The sequence below is a fragment of the Plasmodium sp. gorilla clade G2 genome (assembly GCF_900097015.1).
Source record: "Plasmodium sp. gorilla clade G2 genome assembly, chromosome: 7".
Taxonomy (NCBI): domain Eukaryota; phylum Apicomplexa; class Aconoidasida; order Haemosporida; family Plasmodiidae; genus Plasmodium; species Plasmodium adleri (nom. inval.).
The window spans coordinates 352,270-379,216 of NC_041699.1; the positions used below are offsets into that span (position 1 = coordinate 352,270).

General features: G+C 18.5%; 6 protein-coding genes and 1 non-coding gene across 7 annotated transcripts; 2 read left to right on the plus strand and 5 right to left on the minus strand.

Moving 5' to 3' along the window:
- Window positions 1-427: 427 nt before the first annotated feature.
- PADL01_0707900 lies at window positions 428-1,015 on the minus strand. The gene has a single exon (XR_003699333.1). It is a non-coding gene; the product is annotated as a small nucleolar RNA (non-coding RNA).
- Window positions 1,016-1,855: 840 nt separating this feature from the next.
- Window positions 1,856-5,671, plus strand: PADL01_0708000 (Cg1 protein; the record flags this gene model as incomplete). The annotated part of the gene is made up of 1 exon (XM_028681116.1): window positions 1,856-5,671. The coding sequence occupies one exon, from the start codon at window positions 1,856-1,858 to the stop codon at window positions 5,669-5,671; it is 3,816 nt and encodes a 1,271-aa protein (XP_028537525.1).
- A 367-nt stretch (window positions 5,672-6,038) lies between these two features.
- On the minus strand, window positions 6,039-6,884 carry PADL01_0708100 (Cg6 protein; the record flags this gene model as incomplete). The annotated part of the gene is made up of 1 exon (XM_028681117.1): window positions 6,039-6,884. One exon carries the CDS (start codon window positions 6,882-6,884, stop codon window positions 6,039-6,041), a length of 846 nt encoding a protein of 281 aa, XP_028537526.1.
- Window positions 6,885-7,226: 342 nt separating this feature from the next.
- Window positions 7,227-15,128, minus strand: PADL01_0708200 (Cg2 protein; the record flags this gene model as incomplete). The annotated part of the gene is made up of 1 exon (XM_028681118.1): window positions 7,227-15,128. The coding sequence occupies one exon, from the start codon at window positions 15,126-15,128 to the stop codon at window positions 7,227-7,229; it is 7,902 nt and encodes a 2,633-aa protein (XP_028537527.1).
- A 1,383-nt stretch (window positions 15,129-16,511) lies between these two features.
- Window positions 16,512-20,436, minus strand: PADL01_0708300 (Cg7 protein; the record flags this gene model as incomplete). Its single annotated transcript, XM_028681119.1, has 2 exons — window positions 16,512-18,413; window positions 18,568-20,436. 2 exons carry the CDS (start codon window positions 20,434-20,436, stop codon window positions 16,512-16,514), a joined length of 3,771 nt encoding a protein of 1,256 aa, XP_028537528.1.
- A 1,422-nt stretch (window positions 20,437-21,858) lies between these two features.
- PADL01_0708400 (conserved Plasmodium protein, unknown function) lies at window positions 21,859-22,447 on the plus strand (the record flags this gene model as incomplete). Its single annotated transcript, XM_028681120.1, has 2 exons — window positions 21,859-22,057; window positions 22,239-22,447. The coding sequence occupies 2 exons, from the start codon at window positions 21,859-21,861 to the stop codon at window positions 22,445-22,447; spliced, it is 408 nt and encodes a 135-aa protein (XP_028537529.1).
- A 450-nt stretch (window positions 22,448-22,897) lies between these two features.
- On the minus strand, window positions 22,898-26,892 carry PADL01_0708500 (ribonucleases P/MRP protein subunit POP1, putative; the record flags this gene model as incomplete). Its single annotated transcript, XM_028681121.1, has 4 exons — window positions 22,898-22,941; window positions 23,051-23,143; window positions 23,290-23,658; window positions 23,859-26,892. The coding sequence occupies 4 exons, from the start codon at window positions 26,890-26,892 to the stop codon at window positions 22,898-22,900; spliced, it is 3,540 nt and encodes a 1,179-aa protein (XP_028537530.1).
- Window positions 26,893-26,947: the final 55 nt, after the last annotated feature.

Here is a 26,947-nt window from a genome sequence, read left to right on the forward strand (position 1 = left end):
TTTTTTTTTTTTTTTTTTCCTTTTTTTTTTTTTAATAATTCATTTTCATAATTTTTATATTTGTTATCGCATTACACTTTTTAAGCGAACAATGTTGAAGGTATAGAGATCTCTTTATTATTATTAACATGTAAATTTTTTATGAAATTTTGTACTTTTTTAGTATTTATATTTTATACACATAAATATGTATATATATATATATATATATATATACATATTATTTATTCTTATTTGAAAAAAGAACAAGGAAATAAAAAAAGGGAAAAGGAGAAAAAGAGAAAGGTTAAAAGTATATATATATTTATTTATATATATTATTATATATGTTTATAATTTATATATATTTGTCATAAAAAGAAATATAATTATATATATATATTTTTAAATTATAAACTATTGCTATTGTTAAATTTTATTTTTAAATTCATTAAAAATCAGATTACCAAAGATTGTTTTATTCTTCAATCATGATAGTAGAAATGAGAAGAAGCAAAAAAAAAGAAAAAAAAAATTCATATTGTCTAAGGAGCAAACAATTTTGTCCAATTGACAAATATGTATATACATATATATATATATATATATATATATTTATATATTTGTATTTTCCTTTTTTTTTTTTCCTTTTGTTGTTTTGATAAATAAAAAAAAAATAAAATATATAAAAATTATCTCTAATATTCATAAAGATATATTTTATTTTTTTATTATTTTTATTTTATCAAGTTTGTAAATTATTATTTCATCTAATGAAATAATAGGAATACAAATATTTTATATTTGTTCTTGTTAAGAAGATTTTACAATTATATTTTTTTTTTAATTTATTTTATAAAATATAATTAAGATTATATCTTCTAAAAGGAAAAAGAAAAAAGAAAAATATTGTATAAAGAAATTTGAAATATCTTTCGCCACTTTATTTCAAGTTTCAGTTTTTTTTTTTTTTTTTTTTTTTTTTCTTGCTTTTTCTCTTTCTTCTTGTATAATATTTAGTTCTCATCATCTTTTTAATGAATTAAAAATAAAATGAATGTATTCTAATAAATAAATAAAAAAAAAAAAAAAAAAAAAAAAAAAAAGATGTATGCTTTAATTTTTTTTTTTTTTAAATAATGCCTTATTTTCAGAGATAATGTTTTTTTAATAAAATAGAAATATTATTATATATTTATTCTTATAAAATGGGTGGAATATAAGGGTCAAAAAAAAAAAAAAAAAAAATAAATAATAAAATAAATAAAATAATACTAAAATAAAGGGAATAAATAATATATATATATAATTATATATATATATATATTTATACATATAATATATATATTTATATATTCCCATATGTTCGCGATAAAAAAAAAAATATGCATATTTTAATAAATAAAAATTACAAGGACCAGATAAAATATTCTGCACATATATAATAATATATATATATATATATATATATATAATAGTAATACATTATATAATATAATAATTTTTTTGTAAGTCCCATTATATATTTAATATTGAAATTTAATTTCTCATTTATTTTTTTTTTTTTATATTACACATTCTTACATATATAATATATATATATATATAAGTAGTAGAAATAAATATAAAAAAAATAATAAATAAAAGAGAATATCAAAAAAAAAAAAAAAAAAAAAAAAAAAAAACTCTAACACATATATATATATATATATATATATATATATATATATTATTAACAATTAATATTTGAAGTACCATTTTGTATTTTTTTTTTTTTTTTTTCTAATTTCAAGTTATATTATATATATATATATATATATATATTAATATATCGAATAATGAAAAATATCAGAGTAAATATGATATAATAAAAAAGATGTTTACCTTTCTTGTTATTATTGTAAACGTATTGGTTTGCATATGTTTCTTGAATACAAAATATCAGATACAACTAGATTATAGTGTACCTAGTACCCTAATTAATTTAGATAGATCCTTAAAATATACAAATATAACTGTAGGAAAGGATTCCTTTCTTTGTATATTAGATAAGTCTGATAGTTTTGATACCTGTGAAAAATATGATTTGTTGAAAAATGTCGATGAGTTTTACCCTGATGGGGTTGAAGAACAAAAAGGAGTAAACAATAATAATAAAAAAAATAAAAAAAATAACAATAATAATAATAATAAAAAAAATAAAAAAAATAACAATAATAATTATAATAATAATTATAATAATAATAATAATTATAATAATTATAATTATATTTATAATAAACATATTGACAATAATGGTGACCATCAAATTAATAATGATTCTTTTACAAAGTACAATATTTATGATAATGTTGAAGAACAGCTAAAGAAAAACTACCTTATAAAATATTCAGATAATAATAATAATAATATGAACTATAATTTATATCTAGAGGAAGATAACTATGAGATTGAATATCAGAATGTGGATAACTGGATGAATATAAAAGGAAATGAAGTTCAAAATAATATTATAAAAGATATTGATGATAATACAAGTCCTAAACAAAGTAGTAATAATAAAGGTTGGACATGTAATCATGTATTGAATAGATTAAATGATAAATATTCTAAAGAATTAAAAAAAAAAAAAAAAAAAAACACACAAAAAAAGAAATATCCTTATGATTACTTTTGGAAGGAAAGAAATGAAAAGGCTGATAAATTAAATAAGACATTTAGTTGTAATTTTCAAAAGGTATATGATTATATTTTTTATAAACATAAAATGAATGCATATCATAAATATAGAATATATAATAATATTAATGATGATATATTATTAAAGAATCATATAATAAAAGGGAAAATGTTAACTATAAATAATACATGTGTTGATGCGTTTTCTAATGGAAATATATTAAAAATATGTTTAAATAAATCTATATCATTTATAACCAAAAGATATCCTACTAAACATAAAAAACATATTACTATATCAAATTATGCTGTAGGAAAAGATTTATTATTTTCTAATAATACTGTAGTACAATATTATAGTGATGGCAAATATTTTTTTGAAGTACTTTTTTTATGTGGTAATAATAATTTAAGAGTTAATAGTTTTGAAAAGTTATATAATATATATTATCCATTTATTTTTCAAATATATGAACATATCAATACAACAATTACAAAATTATATAATATTATAATAAAAAGATTAATAGATAATGATGTATATTTTTTTAAATCATTTTCTAATTATCAATATTCTGAACAATATTATAAATCATTAAAACAGAAATTAATACATAATTTAAATTTATATTATCCTGAAGCTATATATTTATATCGTATTACATTAAGTGGTTATATGTTTTGTAATTATACTGAGAAAATAAATCCACCAAATTTTTTTCTTTTAAAAAATTTAATGAATAAATGTCATCATTTTATTAGAGAAGATGATACCATGTTTGAAATATGTTTACCTTATAGTGTTATTCAATATAAAAAAAATGTTTTTGGAAAAGAAAAATATCCATTAGTTTTATTAGGATCTTCATATAATTCACTTAATCAAGGTAAACCCTTTTATGAAAAAATGTATGATATCTTCCCTGTTCTAAAATCTAATCATATGATGAAAAAAAATTTGGAATATTATAATCAATTCAAAAAAACACACCTTTCTACAGCGAATTCTTTCAATACACAACAAAAGTTTGTATCATCAACGAATAAAAATAATTCAAATATATCAGATGTAAAATATGATTATGCAAATAAAAAAACATTAAATTCTCAACAAATATTATCATCTCTAGAGGAATTTACTATAAAAAGTGGATTATCATCAAATAATGTGGTAACACAAAATAATGTGGTAGCACAAAATAATGTGGTAGCACCAAATAATATGGTAACACAAAATAATATGGTAACACAAAATAATTTAACACAAAATAATTTAACACAAAATAATTTAACACCTAACAATTTAACACCTAACAATTTAACACCTAACAATTTAACACCTAACAATTTAAGTTCAAACAATTTAACACCAGATAATACTTCTACTGCCAAAAGGGTATCCTCATCAAGTACCTTATCACCTCCAAATTTATTTCCATCATCATTTAATGTGTCTTATACTCCTTTTTATATAACCTCCCTTTCTGCTTACTTTTCTTCATCAGCACACCGTATGCCATATGTAAGTTCCTATATAATTGACAAGCCACTTGAAGTACTTAAATATGGAAATGGCAGTTTTTATAAAGCTTTAGCTTTTGATTTGAAAGGAGGGAAATGTATAGATTCGTTAGACGAAGTTCATGATTTCTTAACAACCATATATTTTGATTGTTCTTTAAATTATAAAAGTGGAACACAAACAAAAGTTGTTAATGTCTTTCAATCAACTGAGTGTCATTATTATGTTCATATGACTTCACCATATGTGTGTGCTCATCCAATGTTACATATGCCAATGAAATCAAAAAATGAGACAGTAAAATGTTTTAGGAATATATATGCAGCTAGTTCTCAGCTTCAGGATAAGTGGGCCAACAATATGTTTAATAATATTATGTATAATAAGAAGGATGATATATCTAATATTATAAGTAGTAATATAACTAATGAGAATAATAATAATATGAATAATATGAATAATATGAATAATATTAATAATATGAATAATATGAACAATATGAATAATATGAACAATATGAATAATATGAATAATATGAATAATATGAATAATATTTGGAGTGATCAAAATATATCATATGATAAAAATCCGAATGGATATACATTTCCTAATTTTTTTTTCAATAAAGAAGATATATTAAAGAATGATCATTTTATTAGTAATGATGATAAAATGAATTTGTTTGAATTTTATGTGTTACAAAATAAAATATTTAAAAATAAAAATTTCCTATCCTTTGAAGCTATACCCAAAGATACAGAAATAATATTTGGAAAAAATTATCATTTTGGTTTAGGAAATTATGTAAGGAAACGAATTTATAAATCCACTCCCATATTTCATATTGGAAATATTGTAAGACACAAATACTGGAATTATCAAGCTGTAGTTGTTAGTTGGGATTATTCATGTTTTGCTACTAATGAATGGAAAAAAAAATCATTCTCTGAATATCCCCCTGAATTTCAAAATACTGTTCATTATCTTCTCTTAATAAATAACAAGAAGAAAACAAATGAAAATGTATTTTGTTATACTAAGGATCAAACTAGAAAAAAATCTAACATAGGTAATAAGAAAAATAAGAATGTAAATAATAATAATAATAATAATAATAATAATAATAATAATAATGGTGATGATGATTGTGATGGTAATGATTATTATGGGCATCATTTTAATCAGCATGATAAAAATAGAAATAATAAAAATAAAATGAATTATGATACTAATGACAAATTAAAATATAATAAAAATTATCAAGATGAAGAAGAAAAAAAAGAAAATGATACTATTCAAAGTGATCAGGAAGTTTTTCATTTTGCTTATGTACCAGAAGCAAGTTTAATTTATGGTGATGAAATTATATATAATGAATATTTATATGAATTTTTTGAAAAATATAATAATTCCTTTCATTTTTATATTCCTAAAAAAAAACATATCATATGGAAACTATTCCCATATGACTTTTTTAATTTAATCTTTTGAGTATAAGTTGATATAAACAAAATTATTAAAGATGATCAAATAAACCACAAGTACATAATAAGAGTGGGGGGGGAAAAAAAATAAATAAATAAATACATACATATAAATATATATATATATATATATATAATTTATTATATATACATTTCTTTCGTATTTTTATTTTTATTTTATTTTATTTTATTTTAATTTTGTTTTTTTGTTCACATATATTATATATGTGTAATTATTTTTTTATTTGTGTTTTTTATAAAATATATATATTTTATTTTGTACAAAAAATTACAAATACATTTGAAAACGCCCTTGTTTAAAAAAAAAAAAAAAAAAATAGACATATATATAAAAATATACATATATATATATGTTATATTATATCTTTGAATTTATTTTGGTCATGTAATTCTTGCAACTTATCTATGCCACCTACAAATTTTTGGTTAACATATAATTGAGGAAACGTAGGCCAATTAGAATATATTTTTAAAGCATTTCTTAATTGTTGATTATCTAAAATATTGACAGTATGAATTTCTTTTACTTTATTTAATTTTAGAATGTGAATAGCTTGTTTACTATATTTACAATAAGGATTTAAAGCTGTCCCTTTCATAAATAAAACAACATTATATTTGTTTAAAATATTTTCAATTATATTTATTATATCTTCACTTAATTTTATATTTTCTTCAACTCTTTCGGATTCAATATATTGATCATTTATACATTTATCACTATCATATTGATCATTAATATATTGATAATTAATATATTTATCGTTTATACATTTATCATTTTTATGTTTTACATTTTTATTATCATCAACGAAGGATGACAATATACTTGATGAATTAAAATTTACCTCTTCCTCATCCCCCTTTGTAATTACATTTTCATTTTTATTTTCTTTATATAATTCATCTAAATAATTTACTACTTCATTATTAGCAATATGTATATTATTTTGATTTGTTTTATTTTTAAATAATTGATTGTGATACCTATTATAATTCTTTTTTTTTTCTTCTTCTTTTGTATGGGGGGTAATTTCTTCACAAGATGTTAATAATATTATATTTTTTAATTTTATGAAATTTTTAATATGGCTTAAATTTTTATTATTTGTTCTTTTTTCTTTTTTAAAAAATATGGAATGAATACCCAGAGAGGCACAAATATAAATTAAATTCGACGCTTTTAAGTATTTGTTCATTTTTTTAAAGTTATTAAAATGGAAATGTAAATATAAATAAATAAATATATATATATATATATATATGTGTGTGTATATTTATTTATTTGTTTAAAAAAAAATACCAAAATTATAGATATATAAATATTTGACAAAGTAAAAATAAAATAATTATATATATATATATATTGTACATATTTATTAATACCCCTTTGTTAGGTCTTTTTAAAAATATTCAAAAAATTTTATATTTTTATTTTTTTTTTTATTTTTTTTTTTATTTTTTTTTTATTTTTATTTTTATTTGTATGTGTAAGAATTATTTTCCAAATAATGATGAAACATTTGTATAAAAAAAAACGTTCATTCCTTTTTTTGATTAGCCTTGAGCAATAATTCAAATGTTGAAATGTGGAGAATAGTTTGTGTCGCTACTAATGAATAGTTTGGTTTTAAATTATATGTTTGTAAAATATTCATAACTCTTTCATGAGCTATATTTAAATCAATATTATTCGTTACAAGGAATTTAATAAATGGTTCATTATTTATATATACATCTTTTAAATTTTTTACAGGTAAAGAAGAAATTTGAAAACTTAAAATGATATGATCATTATTTTTATTTAATATATCTAATTTATTTTTATTATATGATATTATTTTGAATGGACTAGGCATATATCTCCATATTTTATAATTAATTTTAATATTATTATAATTAATAGTAGAATAATTTAAATTATTTAACATATTTGAATTTATATCTTTATTTTTATAATTTGAATTATCATTCATATTTTTCATATTATTATTTATATAATTATTTATATTTTCTTTATCATCTTCATTATTTAATAATATATCCATTGAATTATTCATATCATTATATATTATTTTTAAATCATTATTATTATATTTTAATATATTCTCCATATGAACATTTTTCTCATCAACTTTCTCTTTTATTATTAATGGAATATTTATTTCAAGAAATTTCTTATCATTATTTTTTATTTCTTTTTTTTTTTTATTTTTTAAAAACAAATCTGATTTTTCAACATTATTTATATTATCATCTATGATATCTTTCTCTTCTCTCATACTAAATTGTGTTTCTATAAAAGGGGAACACAAAACATCTGTATTAGTTGATAGCCAAAAATATAAATGTTCATAATAAGATAAAACAGAATTAAAAACTAATGAAGAAAATTCACAAATCTTTTTTTTATCATTAATTATTTCATTCATTATATAAAAAAAAACATCAACATCTTGTAACTTTAATCTTAATAACCATATTCTCACATATTTATATATTATATTTAATGAGCAATTTATTTCACACTTTTCTTTTAAAATATTATCATTATATAGGATGAAAAAATTCGATGAGCACTCCCCACCATCATCATTACTTTGATGGGTATAAATATTTTTATGGTTATCTATATTTTGATGGTTATCTATATTTTGATGGTTATCTATATTTTGATGGTTATCTATATTTTTATTGTTATCTATATTTTTATTGTTATCTATATTTTTATTGTCATCCACATTTTTATTGTCATCTACATTTTTATTGTCATCTATATTTTTATTGTCATCCACATTTTTATTGTCATCCACATTTTTATTGTCATCCACATTTTTATTCATATCAGTATTTATTTTTTTTTTTTTTTGAAGACAATAAAACCAAGCATCGTCCTCATCAACCTCCTCTCCCACATTTTCAAAGTATAAGCTAATTCCATGAGACAAATAATGTATTTGAGATTTCCATATATTATTAGTCATATAATTAATAATATGATCAAAATTTATAAGTTCCTTATCCTTTTGATCCTCTTTAATATATTGTATATACTGTTGTGACATATCCAATTTATCATTCTTATAATTATGATCACAATAATTAATTTTCTTTACCTTATTATAATAAGATTTTATATCATTGAAATCATCAAATTTTAAACTTCTTAAAAAAAATGCTTTTTTTATCAAACTTTTATCAATCAAATATTTATTTTTTGTTGTCTGTAAAAACATTATAAAATTATTAAAACAATATGAGTTTATAAGATATTTCCATTTTTTTATATCTATGTTATTCAAAATGAGTGTATTATTTATCAATGAATATATATACATATTGTCATTCTGATTTATTAAATTTATATTATCTTCTTCTTCATTTTTTGTATATTCTTTGTTTTCTGTTTTTTGTTTTTTTTTTTCTTCATTTATCTGAATTATATTATTATCTGTTACTTGTATACATACATTATCAACCTTTTGATCATCTTCATTTGTTTTTAATTTTTTATATTTCATAATATCTTCTATAGTTTCTTCTTTATTATCTTCTACATTTCTATTTTTACAATTAGTATCATCATTAAATATTTCATTGATATTATTATGAAACGTTTCATAATTCCTCTTGGAATTATTTATCTTTCTATCATTTTTTAATCTTTCTATATATAATGTTCTAACATTATATATATTCCATATTAAATGTATATAAATATGATCATTCTGATTATCACTTTCTTCTTTTTTTATTGTATTATTATTATTATTATTGTCATCATCTGTATTCATATTTGTTTCACCAGAATTGGGTTCATGATCACAAGGGTTCTTATTCTTTCTAGCTGTGATATATTGAAATATATTACTTATATTTTTATCACGTCTTAATGTTATATCTTTGTAATCATTTTTTAGTCGACATATTAATGTTAGCCACACTCCAAGTATCCTTAAAAATTCAAATACATTATATAATATGGTAGGAAGAAAATATGGAGAGAAAAAAAATAGTTCTGATGATATTATCTTATTTTTTATTTTTAATAAATATTTTATATTTGATATAAATATCTCATATTCTTCAAAAACCTTCAAATAATTTGATGAAAATAATAATACCTCATCAAATTTAGTAGTAAGCACATTTGTAGGTGGAGAAGACCAAAAATTTTCTTCATTCTTATTTTTTGTTTTATTTAAATCTGATATCTTATCATAACAATCTTGTGACAAATTATTATTCGTTATATTAAAATTTATTAAATTACAATAGTTTAAAAATAAATAAATAAATAAATCTTCTTCATCCATATTATCAATACATACATTTTGATTATTCAATAAAGTATCTATATGAAATGAATAAGCTGATGACAAATTTTCTTGTATTATTTGTCCATCCCTTTCTATATTGACAAATGAATCATTATAATTTTGCTGTTTATTTTTGAATAAATCATCACATTTAAAATTTTTAAAAAAATAATTTTTTTTTTTGATGATGCTCACTTCATTCCTATGATTTTTATTATAATAAGTTATTAAATACGGTATGATTAGAATTTTAGAATAATATTCAGGATGTAATAAAATATAAAAAGATAAATTACTATTATATATATATATATCTTTACATATAAGATTTATTGTAAATAGATTTTCATATTGAATATCAAATAAGATGGAAGGATCTATAATATTTAAGAAATGTATATTTCTTAAATGTTCATTTGTTTTATTTATTAAAATATAAAAATAATGATGAAATTCATATGTAAAACATATTAATTTTAATAAATTAAATATACTTTTTTTTTTTTCTAAATATAAATATAAATTATTTTTTTCTTTAATATAAATCTTGTTTAAACAATTAATTGGATTCTTAACAGATATATCAATAAATAATAATTTCTTTAATATATCATTAAAAGTAGAAAATGTTCTCATATCATTTATACTGTGTCTTTTAAATGTATTATGACTATTATTTAATATTTCTTCTTTTTCTATAATATTATTATTATTGTTTTTATATAATTCATTTTTTATATTATTATCATCATCATCATAATCATTATTCAAAAAATTTAAACTTATAAAGCATGTTATATCTTTATTATAATTACAATAATATGTAATATCAATATTACATATATGACTATTTCTAACAACAAAAATGGAAGGCATTATTTTATTTTCTAAATAATAAAGCTCGTTTGAAAAATATAAAGCATAACAACTTTTTATGATACATGAAAATATAGTTAAAATATTTAATTTAGTACATTCATCATTTAATAATATATACATTTTTTTAATTAAAACCCAATTATTTATTTTATTTTCATTCGATGTTGTTATATTATTTGATATATGTTCTTTATCTTTTTCATCACTAACTATATTACAACATGAATCTTTATTCATCACATTCATATCTTTAATGTTATTTATTTTATCTTCATTGTTAAGTAATTTATTTTTTTGTATTATGCATGCAGAATTTATACTACCATTATGATCATTTTGTATTTCATTGTTACATTTATTTTTTTTTGTTTTTTTTTCCAGTTTCATATTTATAACTAAACATTTATGATATATGAATAACTCCCTATTTTTTATCACATCCAAATTATTTATTTTCATATATCTTTTTTCTTTTATTGGTATTTTAAAAAAAAGAGAACCAGTATTATCCATTTTTATTAAAAGGTAATTTAATTTATTATGGTTACCTTGCTTGTTCATGTCGTAATCATTATTCATAGCATATTCTTTATTTAATAATGTATATAAATGTAACATATAATTATTAATATAATTTTCTGGGTATTCATAACAATTTTTATTTTTCTTTTTATTTATATAATATTGTAAATCTAGGGCACATTTTTTCTTTTGCCTTATAAAATTAATATAATTATGTTCACCAAAAAATTGGTAAATAAAACAAGGTGTATTATTATTATTAATACTATCATTATTATTATTATTATCATTATTATTATGAATATTATTGTCTATATATCCTTTTTGTTCATCCATTTTCATATTAATTCCTCTCACATTCTTCATTTCATCCTTTCTTTTCTTGTCCTTTCCATTCATCATTATATGCGTTGAAAAATCAAAAGCATCAGAAAATAAGGGACAGTAAAAATTAACTTTTAATATATTATATAAATTAATAAACATATTAGAATAATTATCAATCAAATCTTTCAAACTATCAAAATATAAATGCATGTCTGAGGAAAGAATATATTTTTTATGAATTAAGGGTATTATAAAACTATTATTTTTTTTAAATGTCTTATTCATATCTTCTTCATATGTACCTCCTGCATTTTCTTTTTCTATATTTTCTTTTTTCATATTTTCAAATGTTATAATAATATAAGTGCAAAATATGTAGCCTCTTTCTATTAATATGCATAATAGTAAGGGTGTATTTTTATTTACATATAAAGTATAATAAAAGACGGATACAAAATTTTTTCTATAAGAGAAATTCTGTTTATCACTTATGGTGTTTTCTATAAATATGTTTTTATTATTATGATTATCTTTGTCATTCAAATGATTTGTATGTTTATTCATATTATCATCATATGGGTTAATATTATCATCATATGTGTTAATATTATCATCATATGTGTTAATATTATGGTCATATCTGTTCATATTATCATCATATCTGTTCATATTATCATCATATCTGTTCATATTTTCATCCAATTTATTCACATTTCCATCCAACTTTTTCACATTATTTATTATTTCCCCCCTTTCCAATTCCCTTTTTAGTTGTGCCTCCAAATTAATTTGCTCACCCGAATAAATATAAAAATAAAAATCAATATAAGAAAAAAATTGCTCCAAAAATTTTGTTATTACCAGATTAGATGAATAGTCCGATTTCTTTAAAAAATAATATAACATTAATTTGTGAAAAAAAACATTTGGATATAAATCCTTTTTATTAAAAGTAAAATTTTCCATTTTACCAGGTCTTACTTGAAATCGTTCTTTTAAAAATTTGTATAAATAAATATATGAAGAATAATATTTCAATAAATATAATATATATATAATCAATTTTAAATTATAAGATAAACTAATCATATTTATAAATATATCACTATCCCAGTGACATTTAAATACTAACTTTTCTTTTATCATATTTATAAATAAATCAATTTTTTGATTATAAAATGTATATCTTAATATATATGAGTTTTCATTTTCTTTCTTCAAATTAATTAATGTTAAAAAGTTTAATATATTATTATTCTGTTGATAATTACTATGGTCATCTATTTCTTTAATTTGAATATTTCCATGTATATCTTTAATTTGCATGTGTCCATGTATATCTTCACATTTTAACTCCTCCTTTATAAAATGTAAATCAAAAAAATAATCTAACAATAAATCATGTATATTTATTACACCGGTTTTATATGAATACTCACTTTTTTCTAAGGAATCCTTTAAATAATATATGTGCTTCCTAGATAAGAGTAAAGTCGTATCATCATGACAAGTAGAAAAAATTTTCAGTATAGAAAATAAAAAGAATACAATGCAATAACCAATTTTGTTATACCAATTTTCTATATGAATATAATAAGGATTATAAGATAAAATGTTTTTAATTTTTTTCTTCATATAAAAACAGATTACATATTCATAATATGATAAAATATTTTTAAAAATAATATTTTTTTTATTTTTTTCATTTTTTTCATTTTTATTATTTTTTTCATTTTTATTATTAAAATAACTAAATGGCCACACAAAAACTTGAATATTTCCATTTAAATTATTTAAAATAAATTTTAAAATAATTTTATTTTTATTCATTTCATTTATAAAAATTGGTGTATTATATTTTCTTTTCTTAAAATATGTATATATAATAGAATCTGTTAAATCAATGTCATATAATTGTATATCCAAATGTAAAAATACATCATTATCATTTAATGTGTAATTATAACAAGAAGGTGTGTATTCGATATTATTATTTTTGAATACTTTATATAATTGAAATTTCTTTTTTTTATAATTATAAGAATTATATTGATTTATACAACCTTTATAAAATTCTAATATTTGAATACTACAATAAAAATGACTAAGCTTATAAATTTCATAAAATATATCACTAAGTTTTAATTGTGCTTTTTTTGTACTTACATTTTGTAGATAATATTTTTCAATATTATTATTTTTTTCATAATGACATCTTTCTTTCTTTTTTTCTTTTTTAAGTATATAATCTATAAAATTATTTAATTCATAAGTTTTATCATCACCATCATGAGATTTATCACTATAATGAGATTTATCACTACTATATGAATTATCACTATAATGAGATTTATCACTATAATGAGAATTATCACTATAATGAGAATTATCACTACTATATGAATTATCACTCGTTTTATCAACACCACTACTTTTATTATCACTCGTTTTATCAACACCACTACTTTTATTATCACTCATTTTATCACCACCATTTTTATCCTTTTCTATCTTGTCATCCCATTGAGATAGATAACCCTCAAACTTTTTTGCTCCTTCGATTTGTTGCATGCGACCTGTTGATATATCCTCTTTTTCATTCATTTGTTCTTTAGATGTTATATAGTTACTATAACACTGTTGCTGTTTTTGAAGCAGATGATAATTTATTAGATTGCTTAATATAAGATTGTGTGATTCACTCAGATTCATAGTATGTAAAAATAATATGTCTACATTTAATATTTTTACATTTAAAAAGTCACTAATAAGAGATATCCTAACTTCATTTATTATTTCTAAATCTAAAATACCATTTGAAAAAATAAAATGTACTTTTTTTTTTGGTATTTTAGATATATAATAATTAATTAAGAATTCATCTATTATTCTTTTTTTCAAAATATTCATTTGATATTTATTTAAATTAGGTAAAAAACATTCATTCGGATTTTTTAATATTTCTTTAAATAATAAAGGAAATCTTGTATATCTTTTTGTTGATAATATATCTATAGCACATAATATATTATTTTCATTTATTTGTAAAGGAATTGTTTTTAATTTTGTCATATATAAATCATATTGATATTTTGTTTTGAATTCTTCATATGTTTGTTTACTCTCAAGTATATATTTAATTAAATCATTAATTTCTTTATTACGTTCTCGATATTTATCTATTTCTAATATTTTTAAAAAACATTCTCTCATATGTCGACAATATTGTATTAATGCACTTCTTAAATAATCATAATTTTCTCCACTATCATTATCAACTCTCTCACAAAAAAAAAACCAATCATTGATAGATCTCTTAGCTATCTTTTTTAAAAGAAGACCATAACTTATGCATTTGTAATCCTTATATTCATCATGCTCATCACTTGCCATCATTATTTAATTCTTATGAAAATTAAAATTATTAATTTATTTATATCACGTACAAATAAAAAAATTTATATTTAATTTTTTACAAGCATTACATATTATTATTATTATTATTATTATGTTGGCATTAGAATTAATGACACATCCATTTCTTACATCATAAGATTTTTCACCAAAAATTTAAACATATCACACAATAGTAATATGATATGACATATATATATATATATATATATATATGTAATATACCTTAGAATGTGTTCAGTGGATTTATTATATATATATATATATATATATATATTTTTTTTTAAGAATTCTTATATCTATATGTATATATATTAAATAATACTTTTTTCAAAAAAGCAATTAGAAACTTTAATTCATTCCAGGGTATTATAATTATATATAAAATTTTATCAGTTCACTCTATGAAGAAATATATATATATATATAATACATTCGACCAATTGAATTAATTATATTATTATATGTAGGATTAAAAAGAAAAGGAAATCTCCTCAACATTAATATTCATACAAATAAATACCTATTGTTCTCATTATTTTAAAAGTTTCAAGTTTTTTTTCAACAAAAAAAAAAAAAAATAATAAAATATACATACATATATATATTAAATAAATGACAAATTCAAAAATGCAAAATAGATATTTATATAAAAACAAAAATAAGAAAACTTGATGATACAGGGAAATAAAAAAATAAAGAAATATATAAAATATAAAATATATATTATATATATATAATATATATATTTTTTATAAGTTATTAACTCAAAGGGGGTTAAGAGAAAAGGTGAAAGCAAAAAAAAAAAAAAAAAAAAAGAAAAATTAAAAAATTGAAAAATTAAAAAATTAAAAAATTAAAAAAATTAAAAAAATTAAAAAAATTAAAAATATATTCTAAACGAAAACATATTTATTATATATATTATTTCCACGTATTAATAATTATATATTTTATTATATACATATAATATATATATATATTAAAAATGGCCTACAATTTATTGGTATTCTCTTTTTTTTTCATATATACATAATATATATATAATATATATCATAATATTTTTTATAATATTAGAGGAAAGAATTATATATAAAACATAAAAAAAAATATATAATTTATAAAAAAATTAACATATCAAATATACATTTTAAGTGATCACATTGAAGATAATTATGTATTATATATATATATATATATATATATATATATATGTATGTATTTATTTTAATATATATTTTTTTTTTTTTTTTTTTTTTTTAAAAAAAAATTCATAAATATGGTTTTATTGAAATGGCCTTAACAATTTGATGAAACATTTGGATATATAATATATTTATAATATATTTATACAGTATTTTTTTTTTAATTTACTAATGCGTTTAACTTTTTTTTCATACTTATAATTATTTCGTCGTCTTCATTATATATACCCGTTTGTATTAGTCTACTAATTTCACTCTTTAAATTTTCAATAACTTTATTATTTTTTTTGTCGTGTATTTTTTTTGTTACAACATTAGATTTATCCTTTACCATAAATAATTTTGTATTTTTTATTTTTTTCTCATCCTTGGATGTATATATATTATTTAATTTTTTTTTTTTGTCTACACATGGAAGGAGAATCTCTTTTTTATTACTCAATGGATTATCTTTAAATGTATTATTATTATTATTGTTATTATTGTGTTCTTGTTGTTGTTCTTTTTCTTCTTCTTTTTGGTTTTTTTTTTCCTTGTGTTGAGGATGATTGTATTTATATATATGTTCTTCAAACAATGTATCGCTTTGAAGAACCTTTTCATTTTGTTTTTCCTTTAACATATAACTGTTTGATATATAATGATCGTTATTTTTTGTTTTCATAAGTTTAGGCGATTGTGATAATGACAATATATCCATTATATTTTTTTCTTGTTTGATTTCATCATTTAATATATATTTAATATCATTAATACTTTTTAATATATTATGAAATTGTTGTTCTACTATTTCATTATTTATTAAATCATATATATTTTCTAGTTGTATTATAAAATTGGATATATGTTGTAAACTTTTTTTTCTATTTTTATGTATCATTTTAATATATGATTGTATATTTTCATTATATTTTTTGTTATTTAATAATAAAAGATTATTTGTATTATTTTCTTTGAAATATTTTAATTCTTGATTAATTTGTTGAAAATATGTTTTACTTATTATAACATTATCTTTATGATTATATTTATTTAACATATTTTTCATATGATCTTTTTCTTTTAATAAAAATCTATTTTCTTTTATTACTTTTTTATAGTTATTTCTTAATTCATCATTTTCTTTTATTACACTTTCATTTAATTCATTTTTTTTTAATTTCTCCTTAAATGTATATAAAGATTTTTCATATACATATTTAATTTTTTTTAGTTTTTTTTCTAATGAATATATTTCTTCATTTAATTCTTTGTCTTTTAATTTTAGCATATTTTTATTATTAATAATATTTATTTGTTCTTCTTTCATTTTTATAATAATTTCTTTTAATTCATTTTTCTTTTTTTCAAATTCGCTTTTTCTTTCCTTTTCCATTATTTCATACTTCTTACTAAACTTTCTAATTAGTTGTTCTTCTTTTTTCTTTAAAATATTTCTCATCATATCTTCTTCTTTTTCTTTCCATATTTTAAATTCGTATATGTTTTTAGGTATATTCTTTGTATTGAAATGTGTTGTATTTGTTGTATGACTTGAAAGGTTTTTAAAATTATCATTGTAATTATTTTGTATATTATTTAAATTGTTATTATTATAATTATTATAATTATTATTATTACTGTTTATATCTACAACATGATGATTACTATAAATATTATCATCACCATCATTTTTATTATTATTATATTTTGTGTTTTTGTTTGTATCCTTATTTTTATTTATACCTCTCATACAACTATTTAATAATATGTCCTCCTTTAAACTAACATATATTTCAACATTCAATTCGGATGTTAAATATTTCTCTTTAAAAACATTCAAATATAAACATACTCTATAATTAAATTTATAATAATGTGGACACTTCTTTTTAATCATTATTTCATTTAATTCACTTATAATATTGTTTATATGAAATTCTCCAATTCCTATGTTTATTTCACTCTCCTTTTCTTTCATATAAAGTTCAAAGAAAAGTTTTCTTCCATCCAAATTATGATACAACTCTTCTTCGTCCTTTACTTCAAAATTGTGGTTTACATAGCAATCTTTAAGTTCAATCTGGATTAAAAAAAATAAAACATATAAAAAAAAAAAAATATATATTTAAAAATATATAAGATAATATAAAAATATATAAGATTATATAAAAATATATAAGATTATATTATAATTTATATATATATTATTTATTTTTATGGTATTTTTTTGGCACCTTTGCGTTTTCTCGAAATAAATACAACTCCGATTTAAACTTCTCATCAAACAAATCAGACTCCATTTTTAAATAAAATTCATTTTCATTCTTTTTTCTTTTCTCTGCATATATATTACTAAGCTCTAATATATGACAATTATTTACTGATACAAAAAAATTACACATCATGTTACATATAGTATTAGGCATAACATTAGGTATCATATTATATATAGCATTATTCATATTAGATGTTGTCATATCATTATTTACAACAATAGGAGATATACCATCATTCATTATATCTTTATATAAACTCTCATTGTTATTATATGATTCATCTATATTATAAGGATGATGAACTATACTACTTGAGCTATAACCAAAAGAATCCATACCGTTATTTATATTTGTATTTAAAAATATTGAAATGATACTTGCTCTAATATTTATGGGTTTATCATTATTATTAATTGAATTTAATGTATTTAAATTATATGTTATTTTTTTCGAGTCTTTATAAAACACCCATTGATCTTTAACTTCAGTTTTGTTTTTTATATGATCAAAGGTGAAAATACCTTTTTTATCAACATATAATTTTATGCCATTAAAATGTAAGCAAAAGTTATTAATATAAAAATAATCAGCTAGCTCTTTTATATTATCGACTAATATTAAACTAAAATGACATCCGGTATTGAAATGATGAATACCATGGTTTAATTTATCATTCTTAATATCACGCATATTATTAATATTATCCATATTATTATTATTATTATGATCACTTATGTTATCATATTTTTCCTCTTTATTTTCTCTATATAAATTTTCTCTTTTTTCTTTCATATTATTTATCACATGCTGTTCTCTTAAACCTATTTGGATATCTCCCCCCCTTGAATTATCGTCGGAAAGTCTTACCTTTTCACTTACATTTTGTATTGTTTCTCCTATAGCTACTTCTATATCGTTATCTAGAAAAAACTGTTTATTATATTGATTGAAATTAACATATAAATAAAATATACTATTCATATGAAATAAATTTAACACATGTTTATATTTATTATCATACTTTTCTAATTTCATATGAATATTATTATCATTCTTTAAATAAATTTTTTGTAAATCCTCTTTTTCAATTAAATGCTCTTCTAATTTCAAACATATAGAAAATATCAAATCAGAACTTATATAAAAATTACTTATGTTTTCATATTTTTTGTTTTGTATATATTCGAAATCATTTATTAAATCACTAAATAAACATTTGAAATAAATACTTTCATTTTCAAAATTTAAATTATCATGCATATCTACACTTTTTAATAAATGAATTTTATTCTTATCCAACTTTTTTTCTTCATATGAAAATATATTTTTATTTTTCCTTTTTAAAACTTCTTCAGAAGTATAATTATCATTACAATAATTATCATTATTATCAATATGACAGTTATTATAATTTATCTTATCATCATCAATATGATGATAATCTCTTCTTTTATTCTCATCCTTATTTTGCTTTCCATTCCTTTCTATAACTTTAACATTATCTACATAATCGTCCACATTTTCTTTGCTCCTTTTTTCTTCTTTTTTTATTTCAATAAATAATTCAATATGCTCATACAAAAAATTAGCTATCTCATTTAAAGTACCGCTTATAACACATTCATATTCATTTTTCTTTCGTTTTTTTAAAAGCCCATGAAATTTTTTTATGAAATATCCTTTAGAACTATTAGATGAATCAATATCATTCACATCTGGTAAATTTATAGCAAAATCATCACATAAACAATTATCATCCTTTTCTATATTCTTCAAAATTATAAATTTTAAGTTTAAATGCACACATATTATTTCTTCGTAATCCATTGAAGTGTATTATTATATATATACATTTTAAAAAAAAAAAAAAAAAAAAAAAAAAAAAAAAAAAAATTTACATATATTATATATATATATAATATATATGAGTATACACTTTCTTTTTTTTTTTTTTTTTTTTTTTCTATTTGAAAAAAATTAAAAATATGTACATATATATATATATATATATATATAAAGAATTAATTTAAAAAAGTATAAAATGAAATCAAAATGTTCCAAAGAAATAATAATTTTAGAATGTATTTTATATTTAAGTATATGTAACTGTAATGTGTACTTTAAAAAAATATATGTTTGAGTTATATATATAATATATATATATTATATGTGTAAGGAGATAGTTTAAATATTATATATTATATATATTGTATATTTCTTTGTAATATTTAAAAAGAGAAAAATAAAAAATAAAAATAATTAAAATATACTATACTTAATACATATCTTTTTTTTTTTCCCCCTTTTTTTAATATATATTTTTTTTTTTTTTTTTTTTATCTAAAATGTAAAGTATATAATTATTTTTAAAAAAAGTCTTTATGAAAAAATTATTTTAAAAAATTCAAAAAATATTATGTAAATTTTTAGGTTCATATGCGTAACATATTTACTTAGAGAAGAGATTAAAGAAAAAAAAAAAAAAAAAAAAAAAAAAAAAAAAAAAAAAAAAAAAAAAAAAAAAAATGTATAATATTATATATATATATATATATATGTATTTATATTATATATTTATATATAAATTCAATATTTTATTATTTATTGTAATTAAAGAAAATAAAAATATTAAATAGTAAGAAAATATTACTATGTAATAATTTAAATACATATATATATAATATATTTGTATATATATACTAACATATTTCAATTCATATTATATTATAAAACCATATAAGAAAAAAGAATTGTCAATTGTAAATTGTCTTACAATTTTATATGTATATTTATAAACATAAAAACACAATCAGAAATTATTTAATTTAAGATATAATTATTTATTATTTTTTTTTTTTTATCAAGCTCTTATATATAAAATTTTAGGTGTAAACCTTACACAATACAGATTATAAGGATTCATAATCTTATGTTAATAATATATTCCTTTTAAGAAAAGGATTATACTTCAAGAACTATTTGTATTTCAAAGATATAATGAATTAAAAAGGAAAGGCAATATTTTATATGTCCCTTTTATATATCAATATATCTTTATTTATATATATATATTTATTATGTTTCAATTTTGTTTTTTTTTTTATTTTACAATTCATATGAAAAATATTACGAGAAAATAATAATATTAATAATTAAAAAAAAAAAAAAAAAAAAAATTAATAATAATAATAATAAAATACTTAGTAACGTAACCTTTATAAAACATACATATATAATAACAATTTAAGCATGGATAATATGGATGAAGAGAATAATTATAATTTTCATGAAAGCAATGAAGTAAACTATAACGAAGAATTCGCACAAATAAAAGTAGGACAACTTATATCTGAAAAATATCTGGCTGATTTTATAAATAAAGATATATTTTTTATAGGTGAAATTATGAATATAGAAGGAAATGTAATCAATGTTAAATCCGTAAATGGTAAAAATAATTCAAGACACAAAAAAAAAAATTGAATAAATTATAAATATATCAAAATTTATGTATATATATATATATATTTTTCTCCTGAACATGTTCATGTCTTTTTTTTTTATTTTTATCTTTTTACCTGCACATATTCATGTAACATTTTTTTTTTTTTTTTTTTTTTCATTAACAGGTAATTATGTTGATTGCATATTAAAAGATAATAACTTTAATACGGATTCAAAATATATTGGAATAAAAGGTATCGTATCAGATGATTTAAAAATTATAGAAACGAGGGGTATAGTATTATTACAAGATATCAACTTTGAAATTGTTAATGACTATATAAATATTTCTATGGAGAATAAAGATTCAGATGTTTTCATACCATCATATTAAATATATCTAAATGTAGATATAAAATAAAAGGAATAAAATAAAATTCATTATAATTAAAAAAATATATTTTTATATATTTGTATGCATATATCTTTTATTTCTTATTTATTTATTTATTTATTTTTTTTTTCATGTTATCTTATTTTTGAAATTATAAGAAAAATATAAATATTAAAATTGAAATTATATATATATATATATAAATTTTACGCAAATTTTTTTCAAAAAAAAGTGTCTCTTTTTACATTATTTTTCTTTTTTCGTCTTTTAAAATATATTTAAAAAAAAAATAAAATTTTATATATTTAAAAAATTAAAGTATATTATATAATTTTAATTCATTTTTATAAATACATAAAAATATTTTATTATTACACCATATATAACATATAGGTAGAAAAATAAAAAAAATATTCCTATATATATATATCTGATAAATTTATATTTGTCTTAAAAGGGTAGATACATATCTTCAGTTACTAAATTAATCCATACTGAAAAAATAAAAAAATGAAATCGTAATATGACAAATATATATATATTTATTTATTTATGTAATAAAATAAATATGTTAATTTTTTTCTTTTTTTTATTCAAACATACCATGGTGGTAATAAGCCGAATTAACATTTCTCATCAAACCCAAAAATACAAACTCCTTTCCATTTACATTTATATTTATTTCATCTTGTGTTACTATAAAATTTAAGAAAGATATATATTATATATATATATATATATAGTACATTAAAATAATAATAACATATGAAGCTTTTCATAAGATTTAGATTGATAGATACATATAAAACATTTTTCTTTTTTTTTTATTATTAAAATTTTACATAGTTTTAAAGCAAATAGATGATTTAACAAATTATATAAAAATAGATAAAAGGATATATGGGCTACTCCATATCCATATCCTTTAGATAATACATGTCCGCCACTTGAGACATATCCAATTATTTGCTTAGATGATAAAATAATTTCTGCTTCATTTTTTTGAATATCATTAGATTTTTTATTTTCTTCTATTGATTTGTGTGTTGGTAATTTTTGTAAATTTCTAATTTTATTCTTTTTCATTATTTTATTTTTATATTTATGAATTATGGATTCTTTAATTTGTTCGATGTCTTCGTTTTTCTTGTGTTTGTTATTAATTCGTTTGTGTTTGACCCACTCAAGTAATTTTTTGGTATCAGCATGTTCTACAAAAAAATAAAAATATAATGAAATAAAAATGTAATAAAATAAAAATATAATTCCAGACATATAAACAATGCATAAATGGTTCATATTTTTTTTTAATTTATGTTTTGTTATAATATAATATATTTATTTATTTATTTATTTATTTATTTTTTTATTTATTCATCTATATATCCTATTTATATTCTCAATAACTTACTTATAAAAAATTTGATGACTTGCTTCAATGTCAATGAACATATATGAGTTAACCTCTTAGGCGTACTTTTTTTATATGATTGAACATAAACAGATATAAAATATGTGGAGAAAATAAAAAATTTAGATTTAAATTGTTCTATGAAAATATCAAAATCTTTGAATGTATTTATTTGTGAGATACGTTTTAAAGATATGGATAGAAATCCTTGTATAAATGTTTTTATCATGAATTGATTATATGGATCTGATTGTCTTATAATTTTAATATTATTATTATAAGGATATATACATATCCAAGAATAATTAAAAGGATTATTAATACCTATACAATAATAATTAACTCTTTTATTTATTGGTTTTTTAAAATATGAATTTGTAGATATACATTCTCTTAATTTATTATATGAAATACCTCCAGATGTATCTGGGAAATCTTTAGGATAAGTTAAAAAATTATAACATTTTAATATTTTTTCTCTTTCTTTTAAACCTATAGCTATAGATCCATTACGTATTAATAAATAGAACAGAGTGGAACATTTTTTTTTGGCTGGACATACAATAAAATATCTTTGATTTTTATCATTCGTTTTATTAATAATTAATATGGGTATTTTAGTATACTTTTTACAATTATTTGAAATGTTTTCTTTTGTTTTCTTTAACTCAGAAGAAATAATATTAGACTCAAATTTTTTATTATTTTTTGGCTTATTTGTATGATTATCTTCTAAATAATCTTTTAAATAATTTTCTATTGTTTTTTTATCATAAACTATATTTAAATTTTCATTTTTCATTGTTTCATATAGGTCAGTATATTTTTCTGACATTTTATTTTTTTCCTTGTTCATTTTATTTTTGTATAACTCACTATGATCTTTTAAAGGTTCAGATTTTTTGAAATTATCATTATTATTATTAATATTATCATTATTATTAATATTATTAATATTATCATTATTATTAATATTATTATTATTTATGTCTTTCATTTTATTTATGCATTTTCTTTTTTCCTTTATAGCTTCGTATGTATCAATATTTTTATTATGTTGCATCATTTTTAGTATAGACAATTTAACTTTTTTTTTCTTACTACTCCTGACATGTTCATATTTATTAACCTTTATACGTTTAATTACATTTTGTTTAATCCTTTCATTCATAAGAATGTTATTATCAAAAGGAGAAAAGTCTTTTTCTCGTAAGATTCTGTTTCCGTTTTTTTCTTGTAGATAATCAAATGAATTCTCAAAAAATTTTCGTGATTTTTTTTTTTTTATAACATTAATATGATCTGAACAATTATTATTATGAATATCATTTTTATTGTTGTTACTTTTTTGTATATATTTTCTTCTATTCCTATTTATATCCCTCTGTTTACATGAATATTTATCCTTATAATTCTTTTGTATATCCTTTTCATTAACTTTATAATTTAATAAAAATGGCCCTATAGATTGTGGTAATACAGCATATAGTGGTATTACAAAATCATAAGGAATGGTTACATTTTCATAATTAAAATGATATCTATCATGCTTCTCTTGATGAAGATATTTTGTTTTTACTTTTAAAATATTTATTAACAGATCAAAACTTTTCGGTCCAATTAGTTCGTACATACAAATATCTTTTATATGTTTTATATGAACAGAAGAATTTATATTTTTAAAATTTTCTATAACATCTTTAAAACAGCTTGGATGAATAAATATCCATATATCTCTAATTATATCATCTTTTAATGTATCCTTTTTTTTGTTTTCTTCTTTGTTTAACCCGATATTAGCATAATCTATTTTATCATTTGTATGGTCATTTTTATAATTGTCTTGAACTTCCGTTACAACATAATTTTTATCTACACCTTTTATATCATTTTTATGATGAACACTATCCACATTATTTACCATACTTACATTATTAAAATTATTTATATTATTCATATTATTCATATTATTCATATTGTTCATATTATTTATATTTTTTATATTATCCTCTTTATTGTAATATTTTATATCTTTGTGTTGGTTTTTTTTGGTTTGTTTGACTTTATCATTTTCATTTAATTTGGAACGCCATAAAAAATAAGCAGGGCAAATGAGTTGCCGTTTAGAGTTGAAAAAATCATCATCAGAATGAGGGTGATTATCATTTTTATTATTAATATGGTTAGTATTAATATTATTCTCATTTTCATTCTTATAAATAAAGAATTTTCCTAGAAGTATACCCTGCATAAACTTACTAGTTAACATATTAGACTGTTCAATATTTGTATATTTTTTTAATGTATTTATTAAATTATTTTCATTACCTGATAATTGAATTATTTCGACATAAGACATATCATGTATTAATGATTTCCTTTTACTAAATCTAAATATTCTTCTACTAATTTTTGAATAATTTTTTAAAGCTAGTTTATATCCATAAATACTAATCATTTTAAATCTTTTAGAATGATACATATGTGTTTCAAGCCAATTTTTTTTTTTACTTCTCATAATAAACTTTTTATAAAAATAACCATAGGACATAAGATTTGGTTTTTTTTTTTGTTTTTTGTTTTTTTTCTTTTTTTTTATTTTGGGTTCAGATATTAACATTTCATCTAATGCTGTTTTTTTACAAATCAATGGAACCCTATATGGGTTATAGGACATACATCTTCTTCTTCTATTTTTATGTATTCTTTGAAAACATCTTTTAAAAATATTTTTCTTTTTTAATTCTTTACCAAATAAGGACAGATCTTTTTCTTTCAAATGAAAAAAAGATGATGTCCATGGAATTGATTCTAGGTTAAAAAAGAAATGAGCATCTATATCGTTATTATTTATTTCATATATAGATTTATATATACCTTTCTCTTCTTTTAATTTTTTTCCGTTCTTCTTAATCATTATTTTATCTCCAATCCTGAATGAGCCTTTATCATGGTTGTACTTTTTTTTATCTTCATTCTTAAGGTTCATATTTATATTGATATCCTTATTAATAACATTATCTTTATTATTCATATTGAGAATATATTTCTTTATATTAATAAGCGTGTACCCTAATCCATGATAAGTA